The 18,576-nt window shown below is 34.4% G+C and overlaps 1 protein-coding gene across 1 annotated transcript in view; it reads left to right on the top strand.

Moving 5' to 3' along the window:
• Window positions 1–18,576, top strand: part of Dcc (DCC netrin 1 receptor) — a 961,067-nt gene that overhangs the window by 468,851 nt on the left and 473,640 nt on the right. The window contains exons 4-5 of the mRNA XM_048363596.1: window positions 9,581–9,731; window positions 11,521–11,657. Coding sequence (XP_048219553.1) covers window positions 9,581–9,731; window positions 11,521–11,657 — 288 coding nt within the window. The remainder of the gene's footprint in view (window positions 1–9,580; window positions 9,732–11,520; window positions 11,658–18,576) is intronic.

Genomic DNA, 18,576 nt, shown 5'->3' on the forward strand with positions numbered 1-18,576 from the left:
CAATAGTCTTTGCTCTAGGCTGGTGATATGTTTCAGTACTAAAATGCTTGCATAACATTAAGTGATGCCCTTGGATTGTTATCCAGCACCACAAGAATAAGCATTGGTTTTAGAAAATATCTTTAAATAGAAAATATTGTCCTCACTTCCTTTTTAAGTTTTTACTGTAAAGGTGATGTACAGAAGCATTAAGTCAGGTATTCAGTACATTTCTTTTTAAACCGTGTCACCCCATCCCTCATTTTCTCTCATGGTTTTCCCTCCTAACCCTGCTCTCCCCCAAAATGGATTGTTCATTTCCAACATAGTTTTTAGAGAGTAATACTGCTGAAATAGCTCACCCTTTGTCCCATCATTTCTGTGCTTTTCCTTCCACTCCCCAAATCAGATACATTTACATACGAGATAAAAGGCACAGAAATCAAAAACAGTGACAAAAGGGAAAAAACAGGAAAAATATAAAACAACTCGTTTCTCTCTGTTGGAGTTCTTTGATAAACATCATTTTAAATTATCTTATGCACATAGCTATTGAGCTCTTGTGATCCTCTGCTAAAAATACCCTCCTTTGGTTTCACTGTGTGAATGTTTTGAGTCCTGTATAATTTATCATGTCCAGGTATAATTTCTTTTTTACCATCCTTTGAGTTTACTTGTAGATTTATAGGCACATTCTAATGATTACAAGTGAGGGAAACAATGCATCCTGCTTTTTTGGGTCTGCCTTATGTCACTTAATATAATTTTTTCCAAGTCTTTCCATTCCCTTATGAATGGGCAATGCCCTTTTTTCAGATGGAAGCATAGAATTCCATTGTGTATATGTACCACATTTTCCTGATCCATTCATCCACTGAGGTGCACCTGGGTTGATTCCATATCTTAGCTGTGGTAAGCAATGCTGCAGTGAACATAATGGCTTAAATCCCTGAAAACAAATCCTCAAACAAACAACATCCCAATTAATAAATGGGCTAAACTCTTAAAGAGAGACTTCTCCGAAGTAAGCATGGCCAGTAGAAACAAGAAGAGATGTTTAACATCCCTGGCCATAAAAGAAGTGCAAATCAAAACAACATTGAGATTCCACCGCACCCCAGCTAGATGGTCATTATAAAGAAAACTAACAAAAACAGAGCTGGCAGGGATGTGGCCAAAAGGGAATTACTACTATACCGTTGGCGGGAATGTGAACTTGTTCAACCACTCTTGAGAGAGATATGAAGATTCATCAAAAGACTAAACATAGAGAGCTTCCCTATGACTCCACAGTCCCACTCCTGGGGGTTTATCCAATTATTCTCCTTACTTTTACTCATACACCTTTCCCATACTTCTTCAGGAACATGCCCCGAGGTGATGACTTGCTGTTGTACTTCTACATATGTGTGTATAGGTAAATGTGCCACACTATTTTTGCTAATGTTTCCATTGTCTTTGATTAAACTAAAAGATAATCACTGGGCACTTTTAGGTTTTGTACCACCTTCCCAAATGAAAATAAGAATAACAATAAGAAGCGTAGAAAGGAAAAAATAGAGTAAGGGAATGAAAGAACAAATAAAAATTAACTTCTACTTGAAAGGTATAAAATTTCACCTTTGTGCAAAAGAAATAGGCTTCTTGGTTGTCTCAAGAGTCACCTAGCTCATGGAAATTGTGACCACATCATTTCTCAAAGCTTAGTCCATGGAACTTTTGTGTTTCTTTTTTTTTTTTTAAAGTTTTTATTATAAAACTGATGTACAGAGAGGTTACAGTTTCATTTAGGCATTGGATACATTTCTTGTACTGTTTGTTACCTTGTCCCTCATACCCTCCTCCCCCCTCCCCTTTTCCCCCCCCTGCGGTGTTCAGTTCACTTACACCAAACAGTTTTGCAAGTATTGCTTTTGTTGTTGTTTCTCTTATTTTACCCTTTGTCTCTCAATTTTGGTATTCCCTTTGAATTTCCTAATTCTAGTACCAGTACACACTGTTTCCCATACACTCAGATAAGATTACAGATTGATGATGTTCGTGTATCACTTTCTTGTGATTGTATCTACACTTTTGTGTTTCTTGCTAGATCCTTAAATCATATCAATTTTTTGTACTAACATGTTATTCACATCACCATATTATCTTTAAAATGTCCTTGAGAAAGTAGTGGAAAATAGTAACTCTATTAAATAGTGATCCTAAGATTTATACCTTTTAAAAATAATCAACATGCCAAAACAGGAAATATACATGAAGGAAATCAAAACGAAATGAGTTTTTCCCCATTGGCACTACTGAAAAACATTTGAATTTCAAACTGAACTAGCTACATCCACACCCATACACCCTCCTTTAGGAAACATTATTTGAAAGGACAATCAACAGGAACACTATAGCTTTTCAGGCTTGGAAACTTGTTAGTTATTTTCTGGAGAAAAAGGACAAATGATCAGGCATATTCAGAGGAAAAAATATTTGTTGCCAAGGATGAAAGTTAAACTTTTAACCTAAAAGTAGAAACTTGAAAAGCTTGCATTGATCACTGGGAGCATGAGAGTTTCCCAAAATTGAAGTCCTTTATGATGGGATTAGTCATAGTAACATATGAGAATTTTTTTTGTTACTCTAGAGGCAACATTTACAAAGCTTGTCCAATAAAGTCTATCATTCTACATGACCACTGATGGATGTCACAAAATCATGCATGGATAGAAGATTCATTCAATGTATGAGACAGACAATGGATTTTTAAAGCATATCACAGAATGTTTAGTGATACAAGATCAGATTACACATAATGACTAACTTTCAGGAAATTGCTTATTGGTATTTGGGGGACTGACCTGAAAAGCCAATCAAAATATTCTTTTTCAGCTGTGTATCTGTTTGTTCTCATTTAATTAATCCTAGTATATCAGAACAATGCCAATACAGAAAGTATTGTAATCACCAAGTTGTTTTTATTTAACCACTCATTGAAGAAATTTATAATAATGTAAAGAACAATTACTATTTGTATTGGCATTTTTGTTCTTCCGAATACATTGGTTTCTGACATATTATTATTAATAAAGTACACCCAGTAAGCCCATTTTTAATTTTGGTGTGGAAAATATTTGTATTACCTAAATATATAGAAGTGTTTTGGGATCCTTAGTAATTAATACATACCATTTTGACAATCACTATCAATATCATTGTTTGTTTGTTTTTTAAAAAGTTGATGGTAGATCAGTCATCTCCAACTCAGATAACATGAAAGAGGTCAACATTTCCATTTAAAGATGTAAAAACAGAAGTGAAAAGAGTGGGAGAAATAGATATAGGTATTAAGTTGTCACATAATGGAACTATTTTTGATATCTTTCCAGTTCAGAAAATGTATCCTTGTAATGCCTATCTTTTCTATATTTACCTGTCCTTGTGAGCTCTGACAAAGGTTTGCTGTATAGACTCTCTGATGACAGAGTGACCATTTCATAGCATCAATTTTCATTTTCTCCAACAGGAACAACCTGAACTAGGCTGGGATCCAAACTAATCATGACTGATTCTAATCAATTTAGAAAAATCGTAGTATCATTTGCTAGTATCATTTTAATGAACAACACATTAAAGGGGCTGCTTTGAAATTTTTAATTTAAAAATTTGACTTTGGAAACAAACCTGTTTTTCTAGCTTTGATTGCAAAGCCATTACTGAATATGTTTTCTGGGATGTACATTGTTATCTTCCTTGTAGTTTTATTTTAAAATATGCTATTCATGCATAAGATAAATAGTACATGTAGATGCATAGATAGGTAGGTAGGTAGGTAGATGATAGGTAGACAGATAGATAAAAGAATGAAAACATGTGTGTACCTGCCACCCAGTATATGATGAGACAGAACATTACAAACATGTATTCCATTACCCTTTTGGTAATAAACCATGTTCTTTAATTCACTTGAAAATTCTTCATGTTATGTTGGTGAAATAATTATATTTGGATATGAATATGTGAGTGCCTATGTAGTTAGAATACAAATGACTTTTATGAGCAATTACTAATTTTGTCATAGTTCAATGAAAATCAATTTAGTTAACAAGAACCACATCTTAGAATTTGAAGATCAGAACTCTTAAGTCTTTCTAGTTTATACTGTTATGGAGTATAGATTTGGAACTTTGGTTCTAAATATTTTCCTTGACTTTTAGTCATTAACTTTTGTGATTTGTTTGCTCTTTGTGTAATTTCTATACACTTTATAACACTAGAGTTTAAAATAGCACTACACTCCAAATATATTACATATGTTTTTAAAAACATTTAGAAAATGCACTAAAACTCAGAGACAAAAATAAAAACTACCTGTGAATCCATCACACTATGCTAATCTTGACAGCCGTATTTTCCCAAACTATTTTTAAAATGTAAGTATGCCTTCTAAAAGTCTGTAAAATTCACATTTGAAGGAGAAAAATAAAGCAGATGTCAACTTGAGTATTATCTATGTAGATGGTAAAAATCATTCACCATAATGGAATCTAACGTAACAACTCACTAGCATATTTACCTGAATTTCAAATTATGTGATCAATTGTTTTCTTTTTTAATATTTCATGTATTTTGTATATATGTATACACACATATATTGCTGAATCACAAGCTAACATAAAACACTACATCTTAAGTTAGTGACAATGTATCATTTATAATTCTGGGCAACCTTAAGCAATATTTTTGAGTAGTTTTGGATTCATGTGTATATTTGGTATGTTCATGATTTCCTTATTCAGGTATCTGGAGTTGGAATAGGCTGAAGGCTGAGGAATTCAGTTCTCCACAGGCTTAGTCATTCTCTTGTTGGACACAGGAACACTGAAGTCTCAGAGAACAATGGCCAGAGCTGGAGATCTCTCCAGTCTTTGGTTCTAGAACTCCAAAACTTTTTTTCACCCAGTCTGAATGACATTGGGCCAAGCCAAACACTTGAAGCACAGGAAAATAAACACTACTGGATTTTCAGGAACTTCAGTTTTTTCATCCTCCAATTTAATCTTCCATGGCATTGTATAACCTGTTAACTATTTACCTTTACAGAAAATTTATATTTTTTTATGGAAGGAGGGAGGAACTTTCCCCAATACTAGAATTTATTATACAAGCTATAAGAGAAACATCTTTTGGGAAATGAAAACATATTTTTCTGTCAAAATGATAACCTTTTTTCATACATGTCGTCAGGATCACAACTCCAATACCTCTGAAGCCATATATAGTTATTAAATATAAATTGAAAGGATCCATATCAGAATTTGGTTAACCTGTAATATATAGTTTGATAAAAAATGTTTGTAATATCAGGAGGTTACTTGTGACAGTATAAACCTAGTGATATTAACACCAATGATATATGTTAAAGTAAAAATGAAAATTAAAGTATGTTAAAGATATCAAGTAGGTTTGGAACAACCTATTCTAAAGTTGGTAGAGAAAGAAATAAAGATGTGAGCATACAACTGAGGAAGACTTATAAAAAAATCTGAGAATGGATACTACCTGTCTCAAGAATTTACAATACAGTTACAATAGTCAAGAGAGTATAGTCATGGTTAAAAAATATATGTGTATATAAAGAGAAAGATGAGTATATTTATATCTCTCTATATATTTATATGAATTCATTTATATATCTATATAGTATCTATATGTATGCATAGATAATATATAGACACATATACAAATGTGTCTATATACATACACATGTATATATACAAATAAGTTAATAAACAGAATAAAATTCTGTGAATAGACCCAAATATAGTTGTCTTGAGAGTACAACCTTAATACAATAGAGAAAGGATAATCTTTTCAGCAAATATGTGATCAAGAACTTATATCCAAAATGTAGAATGAATCTCCAAAACTCAATATTAAGGAAATACCAAGACACCTACAAAGGCCCAAAAAAAAACACCTCATAATAACAGGAGAGCTCTGTCAGATTTGAAAATCCAGGAAGACATGGCCTGATGTATTTAGTGGCTGACAAGAAACAACCGCCAACCTAGATTACCCTGCTAGCAAAGTTACCATTCATAAAGGAAGATGAAATAAAATTTTACAGGACAAGCAAAAAGCTATTGCAATTCATAACCACTTGAATAGCTCTCCACAAGACACTCAAAAGCATCATTCCTACAGAAGAGGAAAAAATAAGGGAGACAGTAAATATCACTAGATGAGTAGAAACACAAGTGGAAAATATTGAAGAAAGAATCAAACACTATAAAACAATACAATGGCAAGAATTACCTCAGACCTTTTAGTATTAATACTAAATGTTAATGGTCTCAATTCGCTCACCAAGAGATTCAGATTGATGAGCTGATTATCAAGCATGACATAAAACATCTGTTATCTACAAAAATACTTATCTCAGCAACAAAAACAAATTACTTATTAATATGTTGGAAAAAGCAAGTAGACATAATAAAAATAGTAGTAGCTAGTTTATATCTGACAACATAGGCCTGCAGTAAAATAATATGCAGAAGAGTCAAGGAGGATAACTTCATAATAATAAAGTAAAAATACAAAAGAGTAAAAATTCTTAAAAATTCATATACAGCAAATGTCTGTGCAACCAATTTAATTAAACAAACATTACTAGAATTAAAATACATAGACCTCAACAAAAACAATAGTGGGAGACTTTTATATCCCACTTATTATATATGGATAATTCAAGAAAAAAATCAACAAAAATACTAAATGACACAAATAGTTTTTGACGGACATTTACAGTGTCTTATCTAGGAGTTTCATGATACACACTTTTCTCTAAAATAGTTCATATTTTAAGATATAAGGCTCACCTTAGCAAGCCTTAACTATTATTAATAAAATGAAATAACACCCCATATTCAATGAGACCACAACAGAATAAATCTAGAATTAGGACTCAAGAACCCAAAAATCAATGAAATTCTTAAAACACATAAAGACTGAACAATATATTCTTAAATAACTAGCGGGTCATTAAGAAATGAGAAAGGAAATCCAAAAGTTCATAAAAATTTAACAAACATAAGCACAGAGAATCCCTTCCAGAATCTTTGGTATTCCCTAAAGCAAATTACAAAAGGAACACTTATTGCATAAGGCATGCTTTTTGAATATAGTGATATGACTTCTGGGAAGGGAGTGGTAGAGTAGTGAAAAGATCAATGATTGCTTGAGGTTTAAAGTACAAATAATAAATACAAAACAGAGGAATAAGTGAGCTAAATAGCTTTTTAGGCGTGAAGCTTCCCTATAGGATACCATGCTAGTTACCATGACATGGTCTTTGTCAAAACCATCAATTTCATGAATTATACTAATGGAAGACAATGATAAGAGAATTTGAGTGATAGGAGAAAGAGATTTAATGATATGATATATAGAAACTTTCTATTACCCACTCAATTTTTTTGGTAAATGAGAAATTTAACTGACATTCTAAAAATGAATCATTTTGGGTTTTATGGTTTTGTATTGTAATGAACTGAGTATAATTTAAGTTACAATGTTCAATCCTCAGTAGGCAAATGCTTTACATGTGCATGGTCCCAGGTAAATCTTCTTTATCTAGAAAAATAACTTAAGTACGCTACTCTTGATGCTTTCTAGAGGTAATATGAGTAGCAGATGGTGAACATAATTTATTATGATGACTAGGCCTCCATGTTGAGACAAGTTCTTTGTAAATACACTGTGGATAAGAACTTGTCTATTTCAGAAAAAAAAATGCCAGTCATAATATCTTTAGAAACACATTTATTTAAGCTTGAAAGGGAAAATCCAAACATATCACTAGCAACTTCCAGAAGTTTGGAGGCAATTTTCTACAATGTTGGTTTCATAATGATAACACATTTGGAAAATACTTTCAATATTTTCATTGTGAAGACTATTTATTGATGTTGCTGCAACAACCATAAGCAGATGTAGAAATCACAAGAAACTGTGAATTTATATTTCTCTACACAGAGAGTATTTTAGATGACAGTTATTAGCTCAGTGATTCATTACTGTTCTTTCTTAACCTATGGTCAACATATAGGGAGTTGGTCCTGAACAAGGACACTTAAAGATAGTGTTGAAATATATCCTGCTGTGTTCTCTCATATCACTTCCTGTTTAAGCTCCAACAGCCTTTTTTTTTTTTTTTTTTTGCCAGTCTTGGGGCTTGAACTCAGGCCCTGAGCCCTGTCTCTGGCTTCTTTTTGCTCAAGGCTAGTACTCTACCACTTCAGCGCCAACTCTGTTTTTTTCTTTATTTTCTGTATATGTGGTACTAAGCAATCAAATCCCAGCTTCATGTATGTAAGGTAAGCACTCTACCACTAGGCCATATTCCCAGCCCCCAACAGCCTTTTTTCATGGACAAATGTATATAATCACCCTCAGCAATTTTCCTTCTACCTCCATCCTGGGTTTTAGGATTTCATTGCCTCATTTTCTTTGCATGGATATTTTACTTTGACTATGCAGCATGGTATATTATAAGCTAATTCTGCTTAATGCATTAAGTTGAAAATAGTCTTAACTATACATTCCTAGAGAACTGTGGATTTTAAAAGGGATGAAGAACTAGAGCATTTTATGTTAAATAAATAGACTATGAGACAGGGAATTTTAGTCAACAGGTGAGAGGGCATATTAAGGGAAGGCAGTCTAGATAGGTCTGTCTCCAGAATCACTATGAGTAGAATTTACATAGTACAAAGAAGGCATACTGCATACTCTAAAGAAGATTTCCTCAGTGTGGAGGCCTGTACAGAGGACTCAAAGTTTTATTCTTCTTATTCTATCTGATATAAGAACAATGAATTTATATCAAATAAGTTCTTAGGTTGTATGGTCACTGCTACAATTACCTGCCAGTAAACATGAATAATGCTGTATGGGTAGTGCAAATACATTTTGGAGATGAAATAGAAGTAAACATAATATTTCATTCACCAAGAGTTTCAGCTCTGGGGCAAGCTCACTCTCTAGAAAAAAATTTAAAAATTAAAGAAAGGTTAGAGATGGTCTGATTGATTGTTGCAAAGCTTACAAGCAAATTTAAGTTATACAAAATGCCAATGCCTACATGAAGAAAGAAAATATGGTTTCAAAACCTGTCATGTTGGAATCCCTTGTGCCTGTGTGTTATTTAACATAATTTTAATGTTTGTCTATCTTATCTTATACACACAGTACACAAAGCTGAAGAGGATGGAGGACATTTTAGTGACACAATAACTGAACCTGTCAAATATTTGGGGGGATCATATTTAGAAAGGCTATTGATTGTATTGTTTGGTTCTTCAGTGATGTCAAGTAAATAAGACCTCTGATTAAAATGAGTGACTTAGGAGTTATGAGTCACTTGTCATGTTCTAATCCTCATATCTGCAATGGAAAAAGTCCTTTAGGAATTTACACATATATTTCACTGCTATAATTCCATTTTCTCCTCTTCGTCTTGGGTTATTTTATGAAAGAAAGCATATAAGCTATATCGTTTATCTCTTTGCAATGTACTTCATGAAATATGGAATCTTATGTTTTCTTTCTGTAGATCCAGGACTACATAGACAGCTGTATTTTCTGCAAAGACCATCCAATGTCATAGCCATTGAAGGAAAAGATGCTGTTCTGGAATGCTGTGTTTCTGGCTACCCTCCCCCAAGTTTTACCTGGTTACGAGGCGAGGAAGTGGTCCAGTTCAGGTATGACACCTGTGGCCCTTTTGTGAAGTGTGTATCACTACCCACCATTTTCCAAATTGACAGAAGCATCTAAAGTGCTGGCTTTCTCATAGTAATTGGAATTCCTTGCACTTCTTGGAATGATAACATAAGAAAAGCATTTACCCATTGAGATGAGAGGATGAAGAAAAAAGCCAGTGTTTATGGAGTCATTTTTGAATGAAGATTGAAAAGGCTAGGGTGGGCCTTGAGGTGGATTTTAAATGATTTTTCCACACACACACACACTCATACACACACACACAGACAACTATATGAGGTGGTGTATAGGTTAATTACTTTGGCATGATAATGATTTAATAACTAATCTGTATACACACACCTCGCATTTTATATATGAAATATCAATTGTCTACCTTAAGTCTGTGAAATGTCATTCTCTAATTATAGTAGAAAAGATGGAATGAGAAAAGAAACCAAAATTACCTTAGTTCAATAAATAACATGTCATTAGAAACCTGAGTAATTATTTTAACTTTAATTGTGACTCTCACTACCCCAGTTATAACAAATATTTTAGATAAGACCAAGATCAAGACTGGCCTTGAATCATGTGAGCATTAATAATAAGACAGAGTTAGAAAGTAGGCCTAAAAATAGAATGGAATACTCAGTTTAAAACATTTTTTGATTAAATGGGTCTCACTTAAGAAATTAACTTTATCGATTTGGAGGACTGCTGTACTTCTCTTAATGCATTTATTTTCTACCATGAGATACGTCAACAGATCATAAATTCACCTTTAAATTTTACCCAATTTAAATATGGACTTAGCCAACAACCATGCATGCTTATGCATTCACAACATTTTTTAAATTATAAAAAGTGTACAAGAAATGTAGCCACAGCCTCAGAATGTCATAGTGTGTTCTCCACATATACCGGGAGCTCTTGATTCAACTGAAATGTCACATTATTTAAGATCACTGAAGTGGATGTCAGGGTACATGGCATTCCCTTCTCTTGAAAAGCCAAAATGACTCCATTTTCAGGCAGCCCCCATTTTGTTGATTGTTTAAACTATGAGTAACCCAGAGCCCACCCAAATTCCAGGAACAGAGCTGTTTGTACCAAAACCACCAGACCACAACTACCCCCATTGCACAGAAGGCCCAACCTCTTTGGGGACATTCAGGTCGCTTTGACCTCCCTGGAATGTCCCTAGACCACCCTGGAATGTCCCTAGCCCCGAGCCAGTCAGATTTGTACTCGCACCCCAGTCCTGCTTGCACATCTGGTTACTGTAACTTTGATTTTTGCCTTTATATACCCTGTAAGATTTCAGCTCGGGACCTTCCTCCTAACCTCCGCTGCGTGGGGTGGGTAGGATGAGGTCCGGGTCCGGGCTGCAGCTCGCCTGAATAAAGCCTTGCTTTTGCATTTTGGAATGTCTGGCTCTCGGTGGTCTCGGTGGTCTTCTTGCGACTTGGGCATAACACTCTGACAAACCACATTTCAGTCATGAATTAGATGTAATCATCTGTCAGTTTCTTTTCCACCTGAAGTTTAGTTCCAAGTTTTATCTATTCGGTCTCTAGACTACCACCACACACAGCTTCCCAATGAGAACAATGTAACTTGAATTAAATATAGTTCAAGAAGAGACTTGTCATAAAGCCTTTATAATGTAGGATTCCTTTTTAATTTTTAAGTCAGGCTTTTGTAACATTTATTTATATTTCTGAGTATTTGTCCTGTACACCTATACACTAATTCACTGCTTAAGTATATATGTCCTATGTCTTACAGGTCTAAAAAGTATTCTTTATTGGGTGGAAGCAATTTGCTCATCTCTAATGTGACAGATGATGACAGTGGAGCGTACACCTGTGTTGTCACCTACAAGAATGAGAACATCAGTGCCTCTGCTGAGCTCTCAGTCTTGGGTAAGTGAGATCAGTTTACGGTGCACTCTTCAAAACACATCACCATGATGTTGTAAATGCATACCGCAAATCATTCTGTGAGTTTGTGAAGTCTCAGCATTCTCACATACCCTGACTCTATTCTGATTCATTTCACAGGGGTTAAATACAGTTTTTGAGAACTTGATGGTCAATTGAAACTTAGATATAATACTCCTTAGTGTACTTTAGTGATAAAACTAAAAGGAACAACAAGTTAGTAATTGAAAAACAGGCTGAATAACATTAAAGAGTTCCAAAATACCATATCTGGGAAAAACAAATGGAGAAGAGAGTAAAGGAGATACACAACATTCACATCAGTAGAAAAGCAGATGTTACTTGATTTGTGATGTTACAGGATCTCTGACATTAAATTCAGGGTGTTGGCAAGATTCATTTATTATTATGGGACTACAACTCAAATAGGATATGTCTAGGGAATCATTTGAAAGAAAGAATATAACTTTAAGAAATTAAAGGAGCCGAATTTTCCAGGACTTAGAAGTTAGTTATCTAGGTATCATTACAAATGAACAACTATTATGAATGGTAAGTATTCAGACAAGTACATATTTTATCATGCATTTCAGATTTCTATATGCAGTTTGATTTGAACCATGTAGTTGGCGGTAACACCTTATAACATTTGGGTTTGTTTTTTTTCATGAACAGCTGTGAAAAATTGCTTTCTAATCTTTTTCTACTGTAGAGAATCTAGGAAAAATCATAGTCTGCTTAACTGTTACTTCTTAGAAATGAAATATATCCTCTGTTGCTTATTCTACTAGATTACGTATGCTATCATACTACCCATTTTTTTACATTAAAGTTTATTCAGAAGGCACTTCCATCTTTGGGCTGGATAATGACGTTGATTATGGGTTTGGCAACAGACTCACTTATTCTTTCATCAAGCCAGAATTAATCATTTAGCAATGAACAAGACTTTAATTCTTTGGATAAAAAGGTAAAATTATTTTAGCTACAATATAAGCTGCCTTTAACATACCAACAATTTAGCATAATCATATTCTGTATTTTAGTGGATCAAAGAATTTAGAGAACTTTAAATTTATACTTTCAGCATATAACAAGCACAGAATGACTACCAAAGGAATGACTTGCTAATGTGTATTACTGATCATATTTTTGCTGCTGCTTTTTTCCTTGTTATTTTGGAGATGGAGGCTTTTTAATTTTTTGGTTGTGGGGCTTGAACTCGGAGCTTAAACTTACATGAATCAGTAAAAAGTAACATGCTATCATTATCATGTATAATGTGCTATGCATAGTTGTGCTAGGTGTGTGTGTGTGTGTATCACAGGTATGTGATACACATATGCCTATTTATGTTTCTTATCAAATGTATCAGCTAAATACATTTCCATATTTTTACACATGTATGTACCTATTGTATGATCCACTATTAAATACATATTGGGGTTGCACATAGATATTAGAACAAGATTTTCAGAAATTTTCATGAGATAAGAAGAGAACAGATTAAGATGTATAAGAATGCAGCTTGGTGAGTGTTGCCCTGCTCTAATCACAGCTTCTCAGAAGAATGAGGCAGGGACATGAGTTTAGGACTTGGCTGGGCTTTGCAGAGCATTTTTTTCCCCCTCACAAACACCGAGATAAAAGGAGTTAAATACTTTTGTTTTTTTTTAAGCATATCATTTTGTAATCTAGTACAATCAAGAAGTCTACTTCCATAATAATATTTCATTTACTGCTGAGATATGCATCTGGATCATAAAAAACTGTCTGAGTATATATGTATAGTAATCCTATCAACTATAGGCCCAGATATACAATGGAACTACTTGGCTTGCAGAAAGCTGGCAGAGGGTTTGGACATTGCATGAATTGGCAAGAGGAAGCTGATTTGATCTGAATGGAAATTGTTGGGATGCACAGCTGATATTGGTACTCAGTTTCCACCAATGTTAGTAAATTTTCTTAAAGACAATGAAAAATTATTTACCCTGTGGTTTACTGGCTATTTTGCCTTAGCTAGGTATGTAATCCTCAATTGCTTAATTCATAAAAATGTGAAAATTGCTTTCTTCTAGTATTTAATGACTATTTGGGCATGAGAATTGGGAGAAAAGGATTCACATGAAAAAGTAGAACTATGAATAGTCTGGAAAATAAGTACATGTTTCTTCAAGATCTCATGAGAAAATTCCATCTATATAATATATGTAGCAACCCCAATAATGCTAAACTACTCAGGAGACTGAGATCTGAGGATCACAGTTCAAAGCTAGCCCAGGCAGAAAATTCCCTGAGACAATTATCTCTAAATATCTAGCAAAACACCAGAAATGGAGGTGTTTATCAAGTATGCAACATCATCTTATAGTGAAAAACATAGCAAAGAGCAGTACTTAAGTCCTGAGTTTAAGCTCCAATACCTGCACACACAAAAATTATACTTTACGTTAATTTAGATTGTCCTTCACAATGTAATTATTGCATAGATTATATCATTCCTAAATAGATGATGGCAAAGTCAGTGATCCCAAATATAGGCATTAAAATATAAGGCAGATTTACCTCAAGAACAGAAATTAAAATCATCTATGAAAAAAATTTCCCATTACTCTATACATTTCCTTTCTTAGTTACGTTTCTTGAACTGAGATTATGGTTTTTATAAACATAATGAAAAGTTATATGCCAAAAAATGTCTAGATGATTCTGTTGAGTGAATATATGGATTTTCAAAAAGGAGAATTATAATTCAGGCCTCTTAGTATTGCGCATTTATTTATCCTTGAGATAGTTACAAATAATGGGTGAGAAGAACATGAAAGAGAGGCTATGTGCTAATTATGTACTAATTCAGAGGGTTGTAAATGGCAATCTTTGGATATGATTTTAATGAGTCCTAATCTCCTAAGCAAGGTGAACTGACCATGTGTGTCTGAGGAGGAACATAATTGCTGACTCATGTGGAAAGCTGCCCCAAAAGGCACCTAGGCTGAAGGTGTCCTAAAGTAAAAATATCACACATTATCCTAGGAGTTTGATTCTCTCAGCAGACTCAGGCTACAACAGGCAGAAATGCTGTACTCAATGTCATCGAGAGTTTCTATCAGTTGTGCATGCCAATTTTCAAAGGCTAAGCAGGAAATCTTTTGTAGACATTTCTTCATCTACCACTTAGGAAACTATCTGAGTTATTATTTAATAAATCTTGGTATAATCAATTCTGTAATTTTTACATTGAAAGGCATAACTTTATCTTTATTACAGATCTCATATACTGCATCTTAGCTGGAAAACTCAAATTCAAACAGGACCGAACGTCCACCAACAATTGATAATAGTACTTCTAAGGGACAGCAGCAGGATCTTGAATAGTTAAGCCAAACTGAGAATAACTCAGCTCTCTGGAAGAACTGAGATATTTTTACTTCTGCCTTTATAGATCCATTTTTTCACTTGCTCTATAAAGGTGTACAAACAATCCAATGGTTTTCTTAGCTTAACACTTTACTTAAAAGCAACTGTTGAGATGTAATTTAAATGCCACATCATTTTTTTAAAACATTTATCTTTATGCTGGGCCCTGGTGACTCATGCCTGTCATCCTAGCTATTCAGGAGGCTGAGATAATCTGAGAATTGTGGTTTAAGGCCAGGCTAATCTTTGAGATTCTATCTCTAATTAACTATCCCTTACTCCAAACAAAACAAACAAACAAACAAACAAACAAAAAAAACCCAGCCTGGGAGTAGAGCTGTGTCTCAAGTAGCAAAGCACAAAGCTTAAACCAAAAAGCTTAGGGACAGTACCTAGGCACTGAATTTAAACCAAGTACAGGTGCACGCGCACACCCACACCCAAACACATGCACAAATATAAAAAAAATGACAAAAATTGAGTAGCTATACAATGGGGTTTCAACTCAATATGCTAGTTTATGAGAAGGACAGTGTATCACCCATTCCATCATCTCCCCCTTATCAAAGTGTAGGCTTTAATGGCTGTAACATCATCACAGTCATGTGTGGTTATATGTTCATGTTAGATCACCTCCATTGCCTCAAAAGGAAATCCAGTGTCAATTACTTACCACCCCATACCCTCATATTCTTACTAGTACCATGCCAACCCTCTCTTGCTATCAAATACTTAACCTACTATTTATTTCTATAGATTGTCCTGCTCTGTATATCTCATATAATAAATGAAGTCACAGCACATATGTCCTTTGGTGACTGCTTCTTTAACATAATGTTTTCAAGGTTCATCATGGTTGTAACATGTACCAGTGATTTATACATTCTTGTAGCCAACAAGTATTTCAAAATGTGCATATATTATATTTTCATTCCTCAGTTAATAGGAATTTGGATTATCTTCTTCACCTTTTAGCCATAATGAATGATATACATGCTTTGTACAAGTTATTGTCTGAATATGTCTTTTTATTTCTGTTTAGTATATGCCTAGGAATAGGATTTCTGGGTCAAATACTACCTCTATGTTTAATGAGCTGAGAAATTCTCTTAAAAGTACCTGCATCATTTTATACTCCTATCATTACTTTATGAGTGTTGCTAAATTCTCTGCCTCCTTTCCAACACTTGCTATTAGTTGACAAATGACATTTAGTCTGCTTTCTGTGTGTGATGTTATATTACCTCATGGTTTCAATGTGCATTTCTTTAATGCCTAATGACATAAAATATCTTTACATATTTGCTTGTTTTCCATTTACTTACCTTTCCTTGAGAAATGTCTAATTTTTTGCTTACTTTTTAATAGAGTTGTCTTTTCACAATGGAGTTTAAAATTTTATGGGCATTTGTGAGGTAGTGAGGCATGCTACTTGCATAGCAGAAGGGTGAAGGAAATGTTATGTGAAGGAATAGCGAAGGGCAAGATGAAGTGATTGGACACCCAGGTGAAAGTGTTTGTTCATGTGAAGACTGTTTTGTCAGGTTTGATCACCCTCTTGAACTGATGATACTCAATTGTGAATATACCCTGACTTGATCATTACATTTGATGTTGTATTCATTTGGGAGGTGCCATTTCCCCTCTCTGTGCTTCTGTATTTCCTTGTTAATTCCAATTATCAACAAAAATATTCTTTTTTTTTTTTTGGCCGGTCCTGGGCCTTGAACTCAGGGCCTGAGCACTGTCCCTGGCTTCTTCCCGCTCAAGGCTAGCACTCCGCCACTTGAGCCACAGCGCCGCTTCTGGCCGTTTTCTGTATATGTGGTGCTGGGGAATCGAACCTAGGGCCTCGTGTATCCGAGGCAGGCACTCTTGCCACTAGGCTATATCCCCAGCCCCAACAAAAATATTCTTGTTGTGAATTATAATTCAGATAACCCAATTGATTTCTTTTATCATATCGTTAAGTAGTTATACAAAGCTGTTTCAGTTTGTTGTTTGCTTATGAGTGCAACGCATCTTGAGCATGCCATCCCTTCTGCCATTTTTTTCACATATATCCCATCCCCACCTATTTCTTCAAATTACCTGGCTACACTGTCCCACATGTACATTCAATATTACGAATGCATTCACTCACTCTTTGTCTCTTCATTTTTCTTCCCTCTTCTGCCTAACCTCAATGCCCCTGACCAAAGGTATTTTGGCTTCTTAGTGTTGTCGTTTGTTGCTCAAAACAGTCACACCAATTAGTTTCTTATCAAACAAGATTGTAAGTCAGGCATATTTATGCACCTAAAAATGTACTATATTAGGTGTCATGGATTAAGTACTTCACAAATGTGCTTTTAAAATTCCCTTCATAATTAAATTTGAATTTTCCTACTAAATGAGTTAAGCTATTTAAAGGCCTGGTTAATTCTATGCCCTGTGATCAGGCACTGAAGCTTTATGGCCGAAGCCTTATGGTATTTGTAAGTGGGAGCTGCAGCTGGTGAGTTTTATTATTATTATTTTTTATTGTAAAGGTGACGTGTAGAGTGGTTGCAGTTACACAAATCAGGTAATGAGTACATTATCCCTTCCCTTGTTTTCTTCCAGTTTGGATGGTGATTTGATCACTACCCTTATGAAGGATATGCCAAAGAGTTTTCTGGCCTCTCCACCATGTGGAGATTCTGACGAGAGGCAGCCTCTTGTCAGAATTCAGCCTTGGGTTCATCTTGGGTTCCCAGACTCCAGAATGATATCAAGAAACTTTTGGTGTTGTTTTGTGGCTACTGATTTGATTATATTTTTGTATGGCAGAACAGAAAGCATAAGCTACTATTCTTGTGGCAAAGAACCATATATACAGTCCTCAGATCGATAGCCTTCTTACTTTCAGTTTGGATTTGTGTTCAGAAAAGCTGCTGCTATGCATGTAGCTTTTACCTGTGTCACAAGGAAGACACAACAGTGTGCTCTCAATAGCAATCTTAATATTTTGGTAGTTACTCCTTGTGAAACCTATTTTGAGTAGAAGTGTAAATAAACTCAAGAAAGTTAAATATGTGTAGCTATAATCAGTGATATCAAATATATCAAAATTTGATATCTATATATTCTTAATTACAAGATTATCTTTAAGATTATGTATTCCTAAGAAAAAATACAGGCAAGGTATTTTATGTTTATGTTTATGCCAGTTTGCATATTTAATACCAGTGAATACTGTCAAAGTAAGTTCATAGAGTGACATAAAGTATCAAGCCTATTGTCAGAGATGTCAGCATTAAGATCACAGTTTCATAACCCTAACATTATTAAATCCAGAAGAGTTCAACCTTCGAGGTATAGATCAATCCTTTCCACTTGGTTTTTATTCTGCCTTGCCTCACCCAAATTCCTACTTATCTATGGCCTGTCCCAGTCCTGTAGCCTTCTAATATGTGTCTTCTTCTTCTTCTTTTTTTTTTTTTTTGGCCGGTCCTGGGGC

This window comes from Perognathus longimembris, chromosome 15 (genome assembly GCF_023159225.1).
Source record: "Perognathus longimembris pacificus isolate PPM17 chromosome 15, ASM2315922v1, whole genome shotgun sequence".
NCBI lineage: Eukaryota > Metazoa > Chordata > Mammalia > Rodentia > Heteromyidae > Perognathus > Perognathus longimembris.